The 23,757-nt window shown below is 34.1% G+C and overlaps 1 protein-coding gene across 1 annotated transcript; it reads right to left on the bottom strand.

The window, feature by feature from the left end:
• Positions 1-3,005: 3,005 nt before the first annotated feature.
• LOC149568527 (elongation factor 1-gamma 3-like) lies at positions 3,006-11,830 on the bottom strand. The gene is made up of 7 exons (XM_089821426.1): positions 11,735-11,830; positions 4,985-5,134; positions 4,786-4,846; positions 4,638-4,690; positions 4,414-4,515; positions 3,652-4,153; positions 3,006-3,409 (listed from the first exon to the last, which is right to left on the bottom strand). Exons 1-7 carry the CDS (start codon positions 11,741-11,743, stop codon positions 3,030-3,032), a joined length of 1,257 nt encoding a protein of 418 aa, XP_089677552.1. The 5' UTR covers positions 11,744-11,830; the 3' UTR covers positions 3,006-3,029.
• Between the last annotated feature and the right edge of the window lie 11,927 nt (positions 11,831-23,757).

The following is a 23,757-nucleotide window of genomic DNA, read 5'->3' as shown; positions in this document are numbered from 1 at the left end:
AGATGAACACAATAGATGACTATGGTGTCCTCATTAAGGACCAGAAAAAGTGTTGAATATGGAGATTTCTCTCAAGGCTTGGGACAAGGATGCCCCTGAGATCTTGGATCTTTTGTACAAGAGAGACAAGATCTATGAAAGACCCATTTGTACAAGAGAGACAAGATCTATGAAAGACCCATTATGAATGCAGATATTGGGCGCAAGAAAAATGATATTAATTGCCACAGTCCGTAATGGATCAGGAAACCTTTCTAGATGGATCCAATTCCCCAACCCCTACTCTTCAGGCTACAACTTGACTTAATCGAGGAAAAGGAATGAAGGCCACTATACCAACCTACCTTGCCAAATCACCAATGAGGCCAACGATGGTACACCAGCATGAGTAGGAGGTTGAGTATTTTGCAAGAGAAAAAGGTAAGGGTAAGAAGAGAAAAGGATCCCCATGGGTAAGAGAACAAGAGACCAAGGCTCAAGCAGAACCAGCTGCTGAGGAAGAAGAAGCTCAACAAGAGCTAGAAAAGGTGCACCCACCAAAGGAGTTCCATATCCTCGAGCCTTAGTAGAAGAATCCTCCCTACTAGTCCCCAAATGAGCTTGACAAAGACAACAGTGGTAGGTGTGAAGAGGAGATTAAAGAAGAGTACTCCCTCACCACAAATGCCAAAAACCATCTCTGATATGGAAGACGGGAAGGAAGGAGAACAAATTGAGTTTGGACTTTTAAATAAGAGGACTCGCTCGGCTATTATGGCTGAAGAAGAGAGGAGAAGAAGCTCAACTCAGACACTGCCTTCTATCCCTAGGGAGCCCATCTAGGTTGATACCACCTTCGAACATGAGCAACAAAAATGGATTGCAGAAATGGAGGGCGAGGGGCAAACACTTTTGGCCTCTCAGATTTTAATCTCATGCTTGTAGGCACCGAGATGGGAGAACAGAAATATGGAACCCCGAGGAACGAGCCATTGGGGGGAAATTGGAATGGATCTCTTGGCGTTCCTCCTCCACCAACATAGGGTGCGGCTTACGTAATGGATCAAGATTGAAAAAAAAAAAACGGAAAAATATATTGTAAAAACAAACATGAAATTTCAAAATCGGTAACTTGCAAGGCAAAACCTCAAACACTCGACTTTTCAAACACGGATTTTTAAAGGGTGGCTGGCTGCGTTTTGGCCTCAGTAGTTCTTCATCTAATACAGAACTGGTTTGCATAGAACTTTATCTTTGAAAATGGATCAAAAAAAAATTGCACTGTTGCTTTTCTCTCTTTTAACAAAATGAGTAGAGTGCTGCTAAGTAGAACCAGAATCTATTATATCTTCAATTTCCACTACAGAGAAAAATACTTTTTTTTTTAGAGTCAAATAGTAATAATTTTTCAGTGTGTCAAATAACTATGATTATTCCAGTCTGCCTACGGAATCTAATGCCAATGATACACTAATGTCATTTGTCAAGATGAACATGCGTAAATAGATGTTTCCTCTACCTTGAAATTCAAATAATTATGATTCTTCTTTTTTACCTGTTATCTGTTAGTAGTGATCATGTGATCTTAAGAGGTAAAAGAGCACACTAATTTGGATGCTTACATTCTTCTAATCTATTTATATTATGTCAATATATGATGGTGATTTTTACAGAGACTCGTATGACATATGGCTGATTTTATTATACTAGTAGTGAAAAATGAGTATCTATCATAGAGAGTCAAGTCTGATAAATTAACTTCGAAAGAGTCAAGTCTGATAAATTAACTTTGAAAGAGTCAAGTCTGATAAATTAACTTTGAAGTGGGTATTTTATGCCTTTGCAGTGGTTCGCTTATTATGCACTTACTATATGTAAGAACTGCTTTCTCATCAACATGTGCCACAAAAGCATTTATAAAAGACACAAATCCATCCAACATATCGCCAAGTAAATTCCATGTGTACAACAAGGGAGCCTGCAACACTGTGTAATGCACTAATAATACATCAACATGGGATAGTACGTCAAAATCAATAGCAGCTTCGACAAGCATGTCAAAAACAACCACATCCAAACAGAGATTTCAACAAAACTGTCGAAATACATCAATAACAAAAACTTATGTACAGTGGTCTGAATTTCCGTTTTCAGAGACTACAAATATATTTATATTTATTCTATTTTATTTATTAAGGACCAGCTCAAAGCTAGCCCCCAAAAAAAAACTGTCTTACCAAGATTTTCTCCATTCTCCAGATTACAATTTAGTAAGGATGAGCTATCATCAATTCCTTAAATGATTAGAGTAAACGACTTTTTCACAATTCAGTGCAATAATCATCTTTTCTAATGAATGAATTGTGCGTGCAGTCATAAAAATCGCGGCGTAGATTTATGTTTACCAGATTCAACGAGAGTTTTCTCTTGCTTAATTAGGCATATCAAAAGATAAAAATAATATTCTGGATTAATTAATACAAGAAAGACAAGCCAATACCATTAAAATCCAACAATCAAAAATATCTTGCCCCATAAAACTCTGGAGCATACCACAAGAATGAATAATGGATATATAAAAGAGTCTTCTGCGCTCAGAATCCAACTAAAAATAGTAATATCCTCGTTTTATTAACAAAAATTATCATCAATATTAAACTTTAACATCCTAATGATTTGAAATATAGACAAACTTTTTTGAAACAACAGCAAAGTAATTAAGACAACTCAATCAGTCACTTATTGCACAAGAAATGTAACCCATTACTTACAGAAAGGGCAACAATTCCAATAACTCTTTTTTTAAAATTTGACTCTTTAAATAGCAGATGATTTAGGGGTAAAAAAACATCAAATCCCATATAGAGAGAACATGTCTGATACTCCACAAATAATATTATGTACTAGAAATATACCTCATTTCTCTGAAAGGTAAATTTCAATAAGAAATAGCCTCTGAAAGTCCTCAATATTTAAGCAAGTAGCTGAAGTAGACACAAAAGTGGGATATACCGTAAAGCAAGATCAAAACTGGTATTCAAGGGAATATATCACTTGAAACATTTGGCATCTAACAGAGGCTCGCCTTCAAAGGGCTCTTGATCTTCAATCATAGCATTAACGCGTTCTTTCTGAGCTTCATCATTAATATCCACTTTGGTCCAGTTGTACAACTCCATATCATAGCACTCATCCATAACAAATTTTGGAATCTCCTGGCCACGGAAGAGCCACAGTCCCTTCACCTTATATGGGGGATCTTGGCCAATGATAAGCATCTTACCAAATGCATACTTGCGTGCAAGATCCATGCGTTGCAAGAATCCTGTAACTTTGTTCAATGTAACAAATGAAACAGTATTTTCATCATTGTATTTGTATTCACAAAACCACAAGGAGTATCCTTCTGGATCATACATATCCCAGAAACCTGCACAGTCAATATTAACAAGTGAGATGAAATAGCAAGCATTATTCAACAAATACCCACTCTCTAGACCTAAATCAACTAAATAATATAAATAAGGGAATAGAACGGTTGAAAAATTTATTATTGCATAAAAACTAATAAGACGCAAATGAATGCAATTTGTTTAATCATGTATGCATATCCATAAATAGCATCACATTTGACATATATTAACCAAATAAGCCGCATAACTAATAACCCACCTTTAATAGCAATCTCACGAAAGTTGGTTTTTGTGTTTGAATACAGTCTCTTCCACTCATCAAGAATCATTTTACTGGGTGGCAAAAGATCAAGGAGGTTTTTGGGTTTTGGCTTAGGTGCCTCCTCCTCCTCGCAGTCTTCAACCTTGGGCTTTGCAGGTTCTTTTTTGGGCTCTTCCTTAGGCTTTGACTTTTGCTCTTTAGCTTGAACGGCCTTTTTCTGAGCTTGCACAACTGGAGGAACAGCATCTACCTGCTTAACCTCGCCCAAAATCTTCTTAAAATTTGGCTGATTGACCATGGTCCAAAAGTACCTTTCAACATGAGGAAATTCTTTTGTAAAATCTTTGGTTAGACAACGAGAAAAACCCAGATGCAAGTTGCAAGCCATAACAATGTCTGCCAAGGTTATGCAATGACCGACAAGGAAGGTGTTAGCAGAAAGATGAGTGTTCAAAGCACTTAGACCTCGTTTGAGACCAGCAATTGTAGCTTCTTCTGCCTGTAACCACACAAAATCAAAATTTGAAGGACTCCTCTAAATACCTACAGAAACTTATATGGTTTATTTTACAAATAAAAGCATAGCTACTAGTGTTCAAAAAGATCTAATAATTTATAAGAATAACATTGGATTTTTATTTTATTTTTGAAATATTCTATAGGAACTCAAAAATCCCAACCAAACTGCCAAATCCAGCAGGTCTACAAGAAGAAAGACCTGGATAGGCTTAGTAATTATGGTTCGAGAGCAAAACTAACCAGAGGAAGATAAACTCCAAATCCAATTCGAGGATAATACCATCGCACGATATTAATGTCAATCTCCAAGGAAGAAAAATCAATCCACTGCTCAATATGGGCCTGAAGTAACCAAGTGCATTAAATACTGAGTTCTTATAATCATACAAGTTGTTAACTATAGGAAAGAGTTTTTGCATGAGAATAAGCATTTTGTTTTTTTGTTCTTTTTTTTAAGTACTTACGTAATCAATTAGGGAAGACCCAAAGAGAGTGTTATTCCCCTTCAGTCGTGCAACTGAAAAAATATTAAAAGACTCAGCCACATTCATTATATAAAATATGACTTAGTAGAATACAACAGGCCATTAGACAAATGAGAATCATTCTCACCATAACGTGCAATGGCATTACTCTCAAAGATTGGCCCATCGGGTGTCTCCAGAACTGGAACCTGTAAGACCAAATCCAATATCATGGTTATCATGACAAATGTGAAAAGAAGATTTTTTATTTTTTATTTTTAAAGCAATAAGAAGACATTCAAATTAACTTTACAAGTAACCAGAGATTAGGTCTTAATGTGCTGTACCTTGCCAATAGGATTCATCTCAAGAAATTCTGGCATTTTGTTTGTTACACCCATTTGAAAGTTAGGAGTTCGGTTAATTTTTACATTGACATATTCTGCAGCAATGAATGCCTTCGCTGCATTTTTATTGCCTTCCCCTGCATATAAAGTCTGCCCAGAGATGATTAATGAAAAAGTGGTTCGAAAAGAATATCCAGTTGTTAACTTGTTAAAGAAGTACACTGAAAGATATCAGTAGTCAAGGATGCAGTTTCTTGGATCAGAAGCTAATCAGGTGCATACAAAATGGTGCCATGTAATTGTACTACAAAACTAGTACAACAAATAAATAATAAATGCAATGTGAGAGTCCCACAACAATATTATAATTTACATTTCCAGCTGAAAAATAATGTCTCAACTTATAATAACAAACAAGTGACATTGTATTAGAAGGAAACACCACAGTAAATCCAAGAAGATAACGAAACATACTTTCTTTTTACTTCTGCAACTCCATTAGAACAATATCATTAATAGACACATTAATATCAAACAAAAACAAAAATAGACACATTAATATCAAACTATGACGTACTCTCCCAGCATAACCATACCAGGTTATACCAAGCTGTTGATACAATTTTTAACTTTGAAAATTCCCAATCATATTACTGAGACTATATTTACCTTGTACACAATCATTTTGACGTGATTATCTTACAAGCACAACTGTGGAGCATAACCATCAACAACCTTTGGACTGTATGGAGGTAATTGAACAAAGTAAGCCCAAAAGTGAGAGAGATTAATCTCAAGAAGTTTGTGGAATCATGTGTGTAACATGCTTAGTTTTACTTACTCCTGATTAAGTTTCATCATACAAATCACTCATGTTTCGATGAAACTTGTGAAGGCGATTGAGAATAGAAAGGTCATTATAGAAACAAATAAGCAAGATCATTTATAAATATTTTCACCAAATTGAAGAACACTCCCAACAAACAATGAACCAAAATGATCACCCTGTCTTGTTGGTTTGCCGATAAGCAGCACACACAGTTGCAAAATGATATGGGTATATGGGTACAAGGGAATGGTGCCACTCAGATTTGGGTAAATAACTGGCTGCTAAAATATGACTATATCACATGAATTTCATCATCAAATAACAGGAACAAAAATGTAGACCATATTGATATTCCTATTACAAAGGTTCCTAGTAACTATAGACTGGCAACATACAACAGTTGAAACTTGGTAAGGCATATGAAATGATATTTAGTCTAGTCTTGTTTTGATCAAACATAATGAGCACATTAAGGGGGAAAGTGGCGAGTTCATCAACTCAAAAGTGCTTTTTTGGGAAAGTTTAAGTCGTGCCAAGCATCCTTGTCACTTTTGAGATGAAATTTTATTGCATCTATCTACATACCATTAAAACTCTTTCTTTTCATTTTAATTGAGTAAATTGTTTATATAATTGAGTCGCACCATCATGGAAAAAATAAAAATTGATAGCTATTTATTTTTCGCTTTAATATCTTCTCTTTTGATGTATATTCAAATTTCAAAATTTGTAGTGACTATGTCTTGAGAATTTGCAAGTCACTGTATATCTTATAGCTTTAGCCATAACTCCAGATAGTATGGATCACATAGCTACTGCTATTATTAATGGTTCTAATGACTCAAATGACCGCTTCAACACTCCCAACAAAGTGACCCCCAACAAAGTGACCAACAAAGTGAAGCATTATGATTTTTTTATTTTCACTGTGTTACATAGATCTATCATTAACAATTTGTCTTTTCAGTATACTAGCTTGAACAGATATTAGAAACCATCTTAACTTGTCATGTCATTCTATTTGTACTCACATTTATTTATTTTATTTATAGTGTATTTACATATATATCTAGAGAGAGACCTTAAGGGCAAAACCACCACAAAACAACAAATGCAAACCCTGTACCCTACCCAAACAGTTAAACTGATAACATAAAAAGTTGCATGCTTACACCCTATTCCTCAAATAATAAGTAAGGCATCCCTACAAAATAACCAAGAAAACATATCTTACAATTAACAAGAAAAACCCCTTGTACATGAGGCTTACAAATAATTCATTAATTGCACAATTTCTGTCGTATTAAATTAATCAAACAGAACCTCAACATTACAGCATACCCGTTGGCCAACAAATGTACATATTACGATCCTGAGCAAACATAAAAAGTGGATCCAAGACCCTGGGGGAACTAAGATACAAACAATCAAGTTCTGAGTTCGTAAAAGACATGGGGTTTGATCGAGTCTTAAGATGAAGAGAAATTAGATAATTCTAATAAGGGATGACTACTAGAAAGATCAGCTGGGAAACCTGCACAAACCTTGTAAATAGCTTCATATCTCAGAACACTGCCAAATTTCAAAGTTCAGTCTTTCCTTAAAAGATGGGGCAAAAGCAAGGTCACCGGGAGACGGGGAGACTTTGAGGTCTCCGGTACTGGTACTGGTACCGGTACGGCAATTTTTCAAATAGGAGACGGGGGTACTTGGAGACGGCAAATTTTTTTTTTTTTTTTTTAAATAAATTTTTAATAGTTTAAACTTAAAGAGTCTAATACTAAAAGTAAATACAAAATTTCAAAATTTCAAAATAGTAATACCGTAAGACTAAAAGACTAAAGTAAATAATAAATTAATAATACTAGTGTTGTCACATTAAAAATTAAAATAGATTCATAGAGTCAAACTGTCAAAGATTATAATAATAATAGGCGGTCAGATACAGAAGTACATTACTGAAATAGATTTTAAAACCTGACAAATTGGCATTGCTACAAAAAATTTGTGAAAATTATTGAATTATTCAACATCAATGCATGCATAGAGACACACTTAGGATTTCTATTTTCTAACTAAGAGTTAGGATTGCTTAGTTTAAAAGGGAGTAAATCATTTTGTAATAGTGTTTTTTTTCCAGTTACACAGATTCAACTAACAAAAATTCCTATATTGGTACTAGGATATTGCCAACAGCAGATAAACAGGTACGAATAACAAATACGACATACATCAAACTGAAACATGATATCCTCTTGAAAAAACAGAAATATGGGACCAAATACATTCATGTTAACATACATAAAACCTCTAGTCTATCACTGTTATCGCTGAGTCTTTATCAGCAAATAGATGCTTGGTTTTCATGAGGAATAATACTATTATCAAGCATTTGCATATCAGATTTCTGTAACATACGTAATACTATCTTCTAATGCACTAACAACAGTTTTTGCACCCTAATTCCTCAACCGCATAAATTTATGTGATTTGGGATCTTTACTGCAATCTTGTACAGCTTCCAATATGTTGTCTTAGACTTGTATCGTGTTCCTGTAGGTCACGTACATCACCAAGCAGTTGTTACGGAATTCATATAGTACCTTAGATTTTTGCATTAAAAACATTTAAATGAGGGCTAAAATATATAAAATTATTTAATATTATATTTTACATCTATATTTTATCAGGAGACTTCGGAGAGACTTCACTTTTTGGATTAGGAGACGGGGAGACTTCAGGAGACTTCGTCATGAAGTCTCCAACCTTTTTTGAGGTCTCCGGAGACGCGAAAAGTCTCCGAGACGCGTCTCGGTCTCCGAGACGCCACTTTTAGGGGGGAGACGGGTCTCCTGGTAACCATGGGCAAAAGAAGAGAGAGAACCAGGGTTGATTGAAAACAAGTAAGGATAGAGCGTGCATGGAATTAAGGCAAGAGACAAAACCGCACAAAGATTAGAAACAAAAAGAATGTGCATAGACAGGAAGCAAAAGCAAAGACATGCATGGGCTAGAGGCAATAGGAGAAAGAACATGCAGAGATCGAAAGCAGGAAAGGAGAGAGAACATTACCAAGTTGCAAACACAAGACCAAAGCATACAGCATTTGATTCAAGAGTTCAAAAAACCAATCAATAGAAGATCAAAACCACATAACAAAAGAAATCAGCACTAGTAAAATTCAAAATTTTATTATATCAACAATGTCGTAAAATTTATTGGCTGCACATGCACTTATATTGGCTGGATATGACTTTTATCATGTAACTTGTGGCCTTTTGCAAAATTTTAATGCAGAGTAACACCCCACTAAAATGGCAAGGGCAAAGGAAATCCTCAAGCTGTAACTTTAACAAGTTAGAAAACCATTGCATATTTTGTCTCCACCATGTGAGATAATTGTCTTTTGTGTAACCCTCCTAAATATTGAGTGAAAGCAAAGCTCTTTTAAGTAGCCTTTTGATGGGCAATAGCTTTGCGCATTGCTGTTTGCACTATTTTGCTGAAAGTAACAGTCTGTTCATTTGACATGGTTGAGCAGTGTAACACAGGGACACATCCCCCCACCAAAACCAGGCCGCACCCAAGATGGAGGGACAACGTCTCAGCATCTCGAGCAGCGCCACCCAAAGAGCCACCTCTGCCGGAGACAGCAAGACGGCTCTATGTCCCCTGTGGGTGTGGGGGGGCGTGCAGGGGGCTCCGGGACATCTCCCACGACAACAAGATGGGGGACATTAAAAAAAAATTAAAATACAGCATTATTTTAATTATTTTTTGGTTCTATTTTTGTTATAATGGGATGTGTGGCCCATTCCTTCCTCCTCCTTTGTTCACTGATATAAATTTAAAATTATATAATTTGACACTTTCATTTGCTGATGTTCAATGTTCATTGTTTGTCATTTGATCCAGTTCAAAACTTCAATGCAATGCTCAATGTTTAAGTTTTTGACATCTTTATATCTTATATTGTATAATTGTAGTACATCTTTTCATAACTTCAATGCAATGTTCAATGTTTAAGTTTTTTACATCTTTATATCTTATATTGTATAATCGTAGTACATCTTTTCATAACTCCAATGCAATGTTCAATGTTTAAGTTTTTTACATCTTTATATCTTATATTGTATAATCATAGTACATCTTTTCATAACTCCAATGCAATGTTCAATGTTTAAGTCTTTTACACCTTTATATCTTATATTGTATAATTGTAGTACATCTTTTCATAACTAGCATTTTAAGTACCATATCTGTAGTAATATACACCTGCTCTGACCCCGCCCCCTACCCCCGCCACCGTCCCCAAATCAAGGCCCCCTCTACCCCCCTGTCTCGGAAACTTGCCCCCTTGTCCCGCTGTCCCCCCCGTCACGCAAGGCGCTGTAACTATGTGGTTGAGTAGAACTCTCATGCAACAGTAACCAGCTAGTAGAATTTCCCAAATAGATAATTCATCAATTTTTCTTGAGTTCCCAAAATGACATGCTTTTGATAATGAACCAAACAACTTTTATGCGTGTGAACGCACAGAAAAAGCCCAAGCCAAATAAAGACATTCTGAGAAGGTTACTTTATAATCATATGCTAGGTCAATTTTTAAAAAAGATGCCCAACTTTATCCAACCAATTGTAATACACTAAAAAGTTGGGCAAATTAATTTCAAACCTTAAAATACACAATAAAAAATTTAAATAATTTAACTTAGGGCATAGTAATGCACATTGCTAAAAAATCACTTTGAATATGAAAAAATACCATCAACAATAAGAAATTTAGCGATTTTCAACATGGAGAATAGCTGCAATTGTCATCTTAAAGTTTTAAAGTTCAAACATTTCAACTCTTAAACAGCAATCCTTTCAAGTTGTAGTTCATTCATTCTAAGAATCTAAAGCTTTCATTTCTTCGATAGGCCCTAAAAAGTAGAAAAAGGGATCACACCAGGTTCAGGTCACAGGCTTTTTGACATCAGCTTTAATGAAGTTAGAGACCCAATGAGTAGTATAAGGTGGCATCGAGGTTATTTTGAAATATTCAGCTGTGCAGGCAACAGTGAGAACACCCGGAGGGCTTCAGCAGAACAAAGTGGCAACACGGATTATGCGTAGCTATAAGAGGTTAGTGAAAAAAACAGTTTGTTGTGTTATTTCCTGAGTATATATACTTCAAAAAGCCGAAATAAATTACATGCATCTACCGTTAGGATCTTTTCTAGGTTGCTTTTCTGAGTAAATTAAAACTAGTTATATATAGTTAGACATGGGAAAGTTGCCCAATGGTTTGTGAAACCCTGTCTTCAATACAAAAATCTCTACAGAAATCGACGAGATCTTCAAGGCTCTATTCTTCTATTATGAAAAATGTATAAATTAAATCAAACTCATTTCGATTTTGTTGTTGTAATGTACCCAATGAAGGCTCAATTTTTTCTTGTCAATGGGTAAGTTTAACTGATCGGCGTCTCTTCGTCTCTTTCGCGAACAGAAAACCTTAAATCTGATAAAACTACCTAATAAACTCATAGACTTTAACGCATAGCACCGTAATAAAAATATTCTACAGTGTAGGCCCGATAGTCTTCTCTGATCGGGCGTCGATTACAGGGCGTCATGGCTACAAATGGTATACCAATGCAAAATGAGACTAATAAAGAATGCTAAATTAGAAGCATTCAAAGCACTGGGAACACATTTCAAGACAAACAGAGAGAAGCCAACATCTTGAATCTTGTATATACGAACAGAAAAACAGTGCCCAAAAGTTCCATGTATAAAGACCCAGACAAGAGATTACAGAGATCCAATAAAATCATGTCCAGATGCGAAGGCAACAAAAGGTAGGTCCTTTAAAATTGAAAGAAAAAAGATAAATATTGGAAAAGAGAAGAGGGCAAGAGACTGCTGCAACTTACCAATGCCATTGCTGCAGACTTGAACCCAAACCTGTGCGAGTAACCGAAGAGAATGGTGTTACAGCAAAATTATTCAATGACGCCCTCCAGCAAGCTACTGTAAAAGTCTCTTAGTAGAGAGATATAGAATAGATTTGCCTCCGCCGTGGGTGGCTCTTGGCCGTTGATTTATCGAGTGGTCTTCCCAAAAGTACTGTTTGCTTTTATTTCTTTAGCTTGGAGATTTCAATTATTCCGACCTGTTGTTTTCCCGGACCCTTCTAGGGTTTTCTTTTTCTTTCTTTCTCCCAAAAGAAAATCGATTATTATTTTTAGTGCTGTATTTTTACTTTTTAATTTGTTTGCCACTTTATTATGTAATTACTTTTTGAATTATAATTCTACACAATATATTTATTGATAATTTGAGTGATTGTTTTATATTACATTAGTGATATGCAACTTATTATTCAATTACTTTTTTTAACGTATAATGCTTTCATCTATATTATATTTGAAATGATTAATAAAAATATATTTATTGATTGTTGTTTTGTAGGGCTTTTACTTTTTCATACACAAAATACAACAAATTATTTTAGAGTTACTAAATTGCATAAAATTCATATTATTTTCAAATTATTTTAGAGACTTTATACATCTTAATATTGCATAAAGTTCCTATTATTTTCTTCTATCGTTATAGATTGTTGTTTTGTAGGATTTTTAATTTTGTATATACAAAATGTAACAAATTATTTTAGAGTTACTATTGCATAAAAATCATATTATTTTCAAATTATTTTAAAGACTTTATACATTGTACTATTGCATAAAATTCATATTATTTTCTTCTATCGGCAGGAACTATACACTTTGCATCCTTGCTCTTCAATTGGTGTCAATCATCACTTGCCACACTTTGCTTTCTTTCTTTCCTCCATTTTAACTAGCAGTCACACCTTAGTGTGCAATGGGTACGTCGTATAGATATGGAAAGTCAACTAAGTATGTCTCCTTTTATGTGTCTCACTCTCTCATCCTCTCTATATCTCATCTCTCTGTCGATCTATCTATTTTTCTCCCATCTCATCACTCTATCTTTATCTTTATTTCTATCTGCCTCTGCCCCTCTCTCTCTCTCCCCCTCCCCCCCACCCCCACCTTGCACCTCACCCTCTTTCTTCTCCTTATGTCTCCCTATCTATTCCTCCCCCCCCCCCCCCCCCCCCCGATCTTTCTCCATATCCCTCTTTCTCTACCCATCTCCCTCCATTCCTCTCTCTTCATTTTTATCTCATCGTCTATCCTCTTTCCCTCTATATATATCTTTGCCTCTCCATTTTCTAATCTCCCTTCATTTATCCTTGTTATCTCTCTATCAATCTATCCCACCATTTATATCTCTTCTTCTCTATGCATCCCTTTCTATCTCCCTCCCTTATCTCTATCTCCTTACCTCTCATCACCCCTTCTTCCTACATATGTATCACCCCTCTCTCTCGCTCCCTCCCTCCCTCTCTCTCTCTCTCTCTCCCTCCCTCCCTCCCTCCCTCTCTCTCTCTCTCACTCACTCTCTCTCTCTCTCTCTCTCTCTCTCTCTCTCTCTCTCACTCTCTCTCTCTCTCTCACACACATCCCATACCTAACTCTTTATATCTATATCACTTTTTCTTTCTCTTCTTATGTATGTTTATCTTTTTTTTCTCATATATCTCTATACTTCTCTCTCTCCCCCTCTCCCTCTCCCTCTATCTCCTATTAATCTCTACCTCCATCTCCATATCACTTGTTATCAACATCTTTATTTGTATGTCTCTATCTTCTCTCTATTTGTTTGTCTCTTTATCTTTTTCCACCCCACTCAAAGTCTGCTTAGATACCTAACTCTATATCTCACTATCAATAGGTATCATTATATATTTGTATCCCTTCCTTTATATATCCCTATCTATCTATATTTATCTTTCCTCGCCTACTCGAACCCATTGCCACATAATTGTGTAAGCCTTGAAATAAAAAATCCCCAACAGCTCTAAAACACACCATTAAAAACTCTAGTTATCATTTATTTCACCTTGGACTCTAATATATAGCTCTTGTTGTCATTCATGCCATTAATGACTCTCTTCTCCTTCCTTTTGTCACTGTCTCTGACTCTGAAGCTCACCAAAGTATCCAATTATTGATAGTTTATTTACCATTGTGAAATTAAACATCGCCTCTTTATTAAGGTAGAAACTAAAATTTTAAAACCCAAAACCCAGAAAAAGCTTTATAGCAAACTAAAGTATAATAATTTATTTATATTTAAATATTTTCTAAATATCTTTGTAAACAAATTATAATGTACTTGTTCACAATAATAAATAAACTAAAGTAAATAGGCAATTTAGAGATTTATTACAACTCAATTTATTATTTCTAGAAGAAATAATTATATACAAAAAAGAACCCATCAAATTTATCAAAAATAAATCTATTAAAACTAACCATTAAAAAAATTTAATTATGAGACAAATTTACTAAAATAACTAACCTAACTACATCTAATAAAAAAATCAACTATATACATAACAATTTATATTTCTTTAAATTTTCTAAATAAAACTACTACTAAATAATTTTTTAAACCAACCAAAAGAGAGAACTCATTCTAATCATCATATGCCTGCATATAATCAAATACAAGTTAACACATTTTATATCACAAAAGCTACAAACTAATTCTTAAACATAAAATTTTAAAATGTAAAATATAATTTAATAAATATGGTCTCAAATTTAATAATGTTTTACTAACCTTATATGACTATTTTGCATTTTAATGTATTACAACCAAGTTGCAAAGGAAAGAAGTCGAAAGTAACATATATTTCTTCCTTCTATTATTGATGAAGAACAGACCATTATCGTTGGAGAAAATGATCTTGAAATTCTCATACTTGAAAAGGAGAGTTTCAAAGCTTCTTACCCAGTGAACCAAATGAGCAAAATAGTCAAACCAGGAATTTTTCATCGACTTAGCAGGGTCCTTTATGAAAGCCTTCTAGACTACATTGTTACACTTAAATCCTTACCCAAAAGCAATCTTCCATGGCTAATCTCCTTGCCTCACCCTTCACTTGGCCTCAGTATAAGCAAACTCATACTACAAAGAACGATCAAATGTGAGCTTGAAGTTAGGTATATAAAACTTAACCTTCTTCATCTAAGAAACCTTCCTTGCAATCAACGTACCTAGAAAAAGAAGCTCCTTAGAAAGGGGCAAAACCTAGGGACCCAATGTACTAATGTTGGTTTTTAATGCATCCCCTGTGACTGCCATGAGTTCTCCTGTCTCACCTTCACAATGCAAAACACAATTATAAATCTTGTTGTCAGCCCCTTTGTGGGTTCAAACCATATGAATAAGGTCATATTTTGAATTACTTCCATCTACTTGTTTGTTACTCAAGAAGAACCACTAGTCCACCCATTCAAAAAATGTAGTTGCAGAGCAGCATGGATTCATCTGTTACTCATAGGGATCGTTGCTTCACAAGGTTGCAAGAAATCTTCTTGGAGAAATAGTTTGTTGATGATGTCGAACTAGAGCTTAGAAGTCACATTGACCTTGCAGGAAGGAAGTTAAGGAGAAAAAAGTGCACACTTGATATTTTCCATTCTTTTGGTATTTTATGAAATTGAATGAATAGGATGCACTCGATGGTCATCCATATCTAAGGAGGAATGTACAATGTTGACCAATGAAATCAACTCAAGCAATCCATATAAGAAAAGCCTTCAATGTAATTAATATTTAGATTTATAGATCTACTAGGGGAAACAACCTTTGGGCTAACTAGTTTTTAATCGGTATGTCAAAATTTGTTGATGTTTTTTAGTGAACCTTTGTAGGTGAGTGAAGAGCTTAAAACAAATCATTTTGCTTTACTACATTTATGGAGCTCTCTGTAGAATTCATAGAGTGAGAGGTGGTCTTAAAGTGTCATTTTAACACATTCATTGGAAACCCGCCATTAAGACCCCCCAATAGTTGCTCACCCAAAATAGAGCACTATTTTCACAAATGGACCATTCAACAACTAAGAAAACTAAAAAATGATCAAATATTAGTGGGTAAAAGCAAAAACCCATGTCACCCTTTTATAAAGGAAAAGACTAACAAAAGTATAATTGTTCATCTTCAATGACATAAGACTAGTAGTATTATTTAGAATTTTATAATGAAGTAAATTAATGAAATCTATATAAATGGATGAAGTTTAGGATTATAATTTTTAATAATTATTTGGAATAAGAATTGATATATTTTCCTAATTTCTAAAGACAATTTTTTACTTGCTGAAAAACATTGACCACAAAACTATATGTAAATGAACTTATTTTCCTTCGATCTTAGATTATGTTATAGATAACATATATAGATAGAATAGTCAAAAATAAAAATCAGCTTTAGACCTATATTTTATCTGCTATAACAATTTAAATTTCAACTCACTTGAAATCAATAGTTTTCATCTCCCACTACATTTTTCAAAACAAATCTATTCTAACCAAAAGAAAAATTATACATTCTTGAAGAGGACTCTCTCATCTAGAACATCATGTGATTTTTAAATTTTTTTGATATGATTTAATATTTTTCCCTTCAAAATTGACATCTTCCCAAGTGTAAAAATATGTACTTGTAGAATTTTTTAATTATGATATACTATATCTAATTAAAACACTATAAATTCTATATGATAATATTCTTGACTTGGAGCTCTATAAAATGGTGTTTATATATTATAAAAAAAAATCTTTAAAAAATAGTAAGAGTTATTGAAACATTAGTTTTCTAAAATAATTTTTTTTTTTACTAATTGGATACAAACTACTATAAAACATGCATTTCATATACATTTCCTATTGAAAAAGTGTGAACCCATATGTAACTTAGCTAGAATGAATTTTTCTAGATTATATGTTTGAATAAAATTAATTTTTAGATAGAAATACTCAAATTCAGTCGTTCTGATAAGTCAACCTAAAAGGTCTAATGCCCCACCCGGAGATCCTTGGAACAAGGATGAAATACAAGCAAGATAATAATAATAAAAAATTAAACCAAGTATAAGTGCACATGAAAACAACCTACACAAATCAAAAGATCACAATGGAAGACTAACAGACATCTAACACCAGTAGATCTCCAAATGTCACCACTAACTAAAACATAACCAATAGAACATAAGAGATCAACCAAGCTAAAAGACAAAAGTGGATTCCTGAAAATTGGCTAAGGTTGAAATCCTGGAGCCCTGAAATTTGGCTAAGTCTGAATTTCTAAAGCCCTAAAATTTCTCAAAATCTTTATCTTAGTTCATAAGGGTCTGGAACCTATCTCAAATGAATCGTCGCATATATTAAAATATATCTTAAGTATAAAATTAAATATATGTCAACTTCTACTTAAACAATATATCTTAAATCCCTAGGAAATTTGTTTTGAACTAGGAAGGTGTAAAATCTAAAAGGGTGTCCAAAACCAATTTCCAAACTTTTTTTCGACAACCCTAGATAACCCCTATTTTTCGCGTGAAGGTAAGCAATAGCAGATTCTCACGCGAAGAAGTGCATAGTGTCACATGAAGAAGTGCATTTCTGCACGAAGAAGTGCAAAGCTGCACGAAGAAACACACTGTGTCGTGTGAAGAAGTGTATTTTCATGCAAAGAAGTGCATTCCAACAACATAAACTGATGTTGGGTTTCGCACAAAGAAGTACAAAGCTGCACAAACAAACACACCATGTCGCATGAAGAAGTCAGCCTGAAAGGTGACACAACTTTGTACTTTTACCCTAGTACATGTGTGATCAACTATTAATACATGTGTGATCATTTTGTGGGCTCGTTCATGAGTGATAATTGGGGGGAAAGGTAGTGGTAGATGTGGAATATAACAAACATGGGTGACAATTGGCTCATTTCCCCTAGGTGTACTATGATATTTTAATTACTCATTGATAAATATAGTGTGGGCATTTAAGATAAGTTCAAGATTTTAAGATCATTTCTATTAATAATGTCACGTTGACGTGTAATGGGCACGTCAAAGAGATGTAGAAGTTCATTTGGGAAGAAATTTTTCCTTTTCTTTTTAACACAAATTTGTGCAATACATGAGGTCAACTGGTAGGCAATTGAGCAAAATATGAAAGTAAGAGATATGGAGAGAGTGGGAGAGTGAGAAATGGAGAAAGATGGAGTCAAGGCTGATATGGATTGAAAGAGATAGAGAGAAGATCGAGAGAGAGAGAGAGAGAGAGAGAGAGAGAGAGAGAGAGAGAGAGAGAGAGAGAGAGAGAGAGAGAGAGAGAGAGAGAGAGAGAGAGAGAGAGAGGAATGGAATGATATGTGTATGTGTATATGTAGATGTTGTATTGTACCAAACTACACGGTACTTCAATTTTTGTTGCACATCATGTATCATTATGATGTATCGATGCTTTCTTATGACATAGTAGTCAAGGGAAAAGTACCCAAGGGAAATACCAAAGGGAAAAGAACCCAAGAAAAATACCCATGAGAAAATTTCTTGAGGGAACTACCCAAGGGCAAAGCACCTGAGGAAAGTGATCAAGGGAAACACTTGAGGACAAATACCCAAGGGGAAAGTACTTGAGGGAAATACCCAAGGGAAAAGTACCTTCAACCCTCAATCAACAATGCTCAACACCCTTAATCAACAACGCTCAACACCCTTCAACTCTAGATAGTAAAGTTTCACTCATATAGAAAAGTAGATCCCACATTTCTAAATGTGTTATATGATAATGTTTCTTCTAATGAATAATCCAATTATAGATAACTCCTTTGTAAATAATTTTATTGCAAATACATGATTGAATCATTAACATAGAGTGTACAACAACATTGAATGACCAAGAACTATATATTTATATCTCCATACAATAGAAATAGATCGTGTACAATAAAGTACAAATTAAGATATCTAAAATGATATCTCCAAAAATAGACTAGGGTGAGGAGTTACTCTCACCAAAACTACAAATATGGAATAGGGAGGATATTTCACTAGAAGAGATTTGTTCTATATTGTGTGGGTGCACATTTGTGTAATACATGAGGTCAATTAATAAGCCAGTTAGAAAACTATGCGAGCAGGAGATATGGAGAGAACAAAAGGAGAAACATGAAAATGTGGAGTTAAGAGTGATATGGATTTAAAGAGATAAAGAGAAGCGTGAGAGGGTGATATAGAGCATGAAATAAAAATTGGGGAGAAACTTGGGAAGACAAAAGGTGGTGGATAAATAATGTAAAGAGGTATAAAAAGAGAGGGATAGAGATAGAAAGGCAAAGGTCAAATGTAAATAGAGATATAGAAGGATAAGGAGGAAGTTAGTATTTGCATATGAGTGAGAGAGATATGGATAGAGAGTGTTGTTTGTATGTATGTATGTAGAGAGAGAGAGAGAGAGAGAGAGAGAGAGAGAGAGAGAGAGAGAGAGAGAGAGAGATGTATGTGTACATATTGTAATGTAACAAACTGTTGGTGTCTCCAGATATTGTTGTTTATTAGTGTCCAACACTTAGTCATTTACTAATCAGATTCAAATGGTCATCATTATGACTAAGCTACTCTATATAGGTTGAGTCATGTATATAAACTTTTATATATCGAGCTCTATAGGAGTCAACCAAGTATGTGGTCACCGAGTATTTTCTATAAAAATCAAGTTCAACACCTATCAAGTAGTTCAAGCATATAAGTATCAAGTTTCATAGTAAATGATGAGCACAATACAGACTAAGCATCAAGTATCAGAAATTGTAAGTGTCGAGCAATGAAAAATTTACATAAAAGTCAAAAATGATACAAATTTTGAGGTAAATCATTTTCAAGCTGACATGAAAGGGACATTTAATATTTGTAGAAGTTGTTACATAAGAGATTACACATTTTAAGACATGGATCATAGATCCTATGTTCTATGATCAACAATTTAGATGAAGAGGCAAAATACAAAAGCATCTAGAAAACTCTTTACAAAACTCTTTAAATAGAGAAATTTTTAACCTAGATTGAAGAGAGCGAAAAAAAGAGATATGCGAATGAATCAAGATTAGATCTAAAGTTAGGCAAAAGTGTTTTGTTATTCTTTTAGCAGAATAAGTGACCTAAATAGTGTAGTGAAAGGAAAGAAAAGCTTTATCATATCATAAGAGAGACCCAGTTTACAAAGAGAAGACTAAAAATTAGCTTACAGAGAAAACTGAGAGTTAGGTATTGAATATGTTTTAGTCAACTTGAATTAGGGTAAATCTCCTAATAGAGTCCTTACTTTATTTTAAGTGGTAAATCCTCTATCAAGGTGAGACCTTAAATTCTCTAACAAGGTGAGACCTAGCAATCTCAAACACTTTTAACAAGGCAGACCCCTCATAGGGTAGATCATATATTATGATCAAACATTGTAACCCTAATAGGTTAACTTTATTACTGTAGTAGTGAAGATTTGTGGGTTTCATCCCCACCCTAGAGTTTTACCTTCACCTTGGAGGGTTTCTAGGTAATCAATGTTTTTTTATATGTTTATTTTCATGCATGTGATAGATAAGATCTACATGTTACAACAAGTTTACTCTTATAATTTTTACTTGCATAAGACAACTGGTGAATGTGTGAATGAATTGCTGAAAAGTGAAAGTGCTTAATATTTTGAGTCACCCCCCCCAGTATCTTGTTATCCTATTTATACTTCCATCAATCAACAATTGGTATTACAGTATTAGTTCTCTGAGAGATGCTTAATTGCTTGGAGAGTAGATCTTGGAGATCGAGGCTTATAAACTAGACAAGGTTATTAACAATTTGATGATTGACATCCAACTCATGATGATTGACATCCAACTCATGCTACATAAACTTGAGAAAGCAAGACAAGATTTGAAGAAATCCCTTAAAAGAAGAATAGAATTGGTTGTCCAGGATAAACAAATTTTCTATGAAGAAATTGAGACTAAAGGATTGTTTGAACCAATTAATCCAAATGACAAAGCATCTACAAATCTACTTGAAAAGAAAAGACTCCTAAATGAAGGTAAGAGGATTGAAAAGTGAACATGAAATATAATCAATGAGACTATGTAAAGTGACTAAGCAAAAGAATAAAGGTGAAGAAGCCAAGGCTATGGCTAAAGAAGACAAAAGGGTAATGGCTACCAGACTTGAAGAAAGAATATTAGATGTGTAGAAGCTCACAAACATTCAAATGGACATAATGAATCAACCGATGCTTGCAAATCAAGAATTAAACCAAAAGGATGTGGAAATAACAAATCTCAAATTATAGAAGGACATATTGAAAATGAACTAAAAGCTTAGAAATAATTTATGGAGAGATTCAGCAAACCAAATGAAGCAATGAAATACTTTGAATAACTTATGAAGTCATCTAGCAGCACTAATGGCTCAAAACATTCATGCATCAAACAAGGAGAATCATCTAGGAATGCAGAACTGAGGAATACAAAGTCAAAGGGAAAACCAACATGCTATCACTATGGAAAACTTGGTCATACTACAAACATTTGTTGAAGTAAACATGGTATGCAAAATCCTAAAACTAATTTTTTTGGTCATTATTTTTACTACAAGAAACAAGGATATCAAATACATGAGTGTAGGTCAAGAATGAGGAATGCACCTACCACACCTAGATTTGAAGGATATTTCTATAACTGTCAAAAATATGGGCATAGAGCATATGAATGCAGATCAAAGACAAAACCATATTGGACAAATCATAGGTAGAATTATGCACCTAACAATGCATGTTTAAAATGTCACAAGTTTGGACATTTAAGTGAGAATTACAAGACTCAAGTACCATCAAAAAATCACAACAAAGACAAACGTAAAAATAAAGTGGACATTGAACAAGTAAAAAAGGAGATGAGTCAAAAACTGAAAAAGAAAGAAGAAAATGGAAATAGTGGAGTAAATAGAGTTGAGGTCACCCAATCCAACAGAGAAGATGATCATGTCATCTTAAACTAAGCAAAAGAGGTATGTATGGAATTATATATTTAATGAATATATCATACATCAATTCCTAACATAAAATGTGCCAAAGTTCACATTTGCATATGTAAAGATGCATAAGAACAAATTTGTGAAAGGATGTCGAACATCAGTAAAAATTGACTATGTTGATCGAGCATTGCAACATAAACTAAGCACTTCAGAAGTAAATTGGTGTAGAGGTCAAGTAAAATGGAAGAGAATGAGTTGTATAGTAAAGACCTAGTTCAAAGGCACCAATATTGATCGATACAACTAGCTTCCACCTACCTGAGTACAAAATATTAATGGAGACCCTAAATTGACCAAAAGAAGGTATATATAAAAAATTGAAGACATTGTTTCACACCTTGTATACAAAATTCAAGAGCACAGAGCAATTTGGCTAGTTGAGTGACTAGCAAAATATTTTAAGGTGATTTGGAGCAAGTTTGAGATGAGAAGATTGTGTTGGATACAATTGTCTAGTTGTGTGTTGTCTTTGATGTTACATAAATGTCATATCAATTGACAATTAGTACTTATCGAGCTCACTTGCTTAGCAAGACAATTTTTCTTGTCTATCGAGCATTCTTGAGTTTATTCTGCAAAGACAGTGTCTACCAAGCTCACTTGGTCATCAAAGGAAATTTAGGCAAAAGAATGTTAACTGAGCTCACATGGTTAATGAAGGAAAGTTGGACAAAGTTAGTGTTAACCAAGTTCACTCATTTACCAAAGGATTTTTGCAAGTTCATAGTGTTAACCGAGCCTTAGTTGGTTTACACACGAAATTATCTCAGAACCAGTGTTTACCAAGCAGGGTCGACTAATGAAGGATTTTGTTGTTTTTGCATATAAAGATTAATTATTTCAAGTATTGGTTCTAGCAAACTATAGTAATGAATATTAGTCACTCTAATTTGTATTGAGCTAACTTGAAAATTTGGATGATATAAATATAAGGTCAAGTTGTGATTTTCAAGTGTGTAAAATCTCTTAATAGAGTTGGTTTAACAACCAGTTGTAAATCCTCTAACAAGGTGGCAATTCCATTGAATTTTTTTTAAGACCTCTCACAAGGCCACTCCTAACAGGGTGATTAAATCCTCTACTGGATGACAAAGAGAATCTGATTGGATCAAGCAAACAAACAAAAGGTAACCTATTTTATCTTGATCTTGGTGATTGCTCATGTATTATTGCTCAAGTAGAAGAAAGTTGGTTATGACACATAAGGTTATGTCATGTGAACTTTGATAATATGGTCAAAATAAGAAAATTCAAAAAAGTAAGAGGTATCTCTAGTTTGAAGAAACCAGATGTTGGTTTATGCAAGAATTGTCAAGTTGGAAAAATGGGGAAGACTAGTTTTAAAAGCAAAAATTATCAATTTAAAGATGTGTTGGAAATTGTGCATACTGACCTATGTGGACCAATTGGTGTACAAAGTTATAGTGGAGAAAAATTATTTATTCTTTTTGTTGATGACTACTCTAGAATGATGACTGTTATGTACCTAAGAGAAAAGTCAGAAGTATTTGAGAAATTCAAATGGTATCTGGCAAGAGTAGAGAAGGAAACATGGAAAATATTGAAATGCTTAAGATCAAACAAAGGTGGTGAATTCATCTCCAATGAATTCAATAATTTCTGCATTGAAAGAGGAATCAAATGACAAGTATCAACCCCAGGTACTCCTGAGCATAACGGGATAGCTGAAAGAAGAAATAGATCCATCATGGATTGTGCAAGGACTCTAATGATTGAAAAAAAAATGTTGCTATTAATACTAGAAGGAAGCTATCAACATTGCAATTTATACTTTGAACTGAGTTTAGTTGAAGAAGGATTCATACAAAACTCCCTATGAACTATGGTATGGCTACAAACCAAATGTAAGTTACCTTAAAGTATTTGGAAGTAAATGTTACATCTTGAAAGAATCTAGAAAAAGCAAGTTTG

This window comes from Cupressus sempervirens, chromosome 3 (assembly GCF_028749045.1).
Source record: "Cupressus sempervirens isolate cs-2001-9-10 chromosome 3, ASM2874904v1, whole genome shotgun sequence".
In the NCBI taxonomy this organism is placed as follows: Eukaryota; Viridiplantae; Streptophyta; class Pinopsida; order Cupressales; family Cupressaceae; genus Cupressus; species Cupressus sempervirens.
The sequence above is the reverse complement of the archived record's forward strand: the minus strand, read 5'-3'. Positions and strand labels throughout refer to the sequence as shown.

Excerpts from the sequence above, each read along its gene's own strand:
- LOC149568527 (XM_089821426.1), bottom strand. Across the intron at positions 4,154-4,413 it reads TTGGAGTTTATCTTCCTCTG|GCAGAAGAAGCTACAATTGC; the intron begins GTTAGTTTTGCT and ends GTGTGGTTACAG. Across the intron at positions 3,410-3,651 it reads TCGTGAGATTGCTATTAAAG|GTTTCTGGGATATGTATGAT; the intron begins GTGGGTTATTAG and ends TTGACTGTGCAG.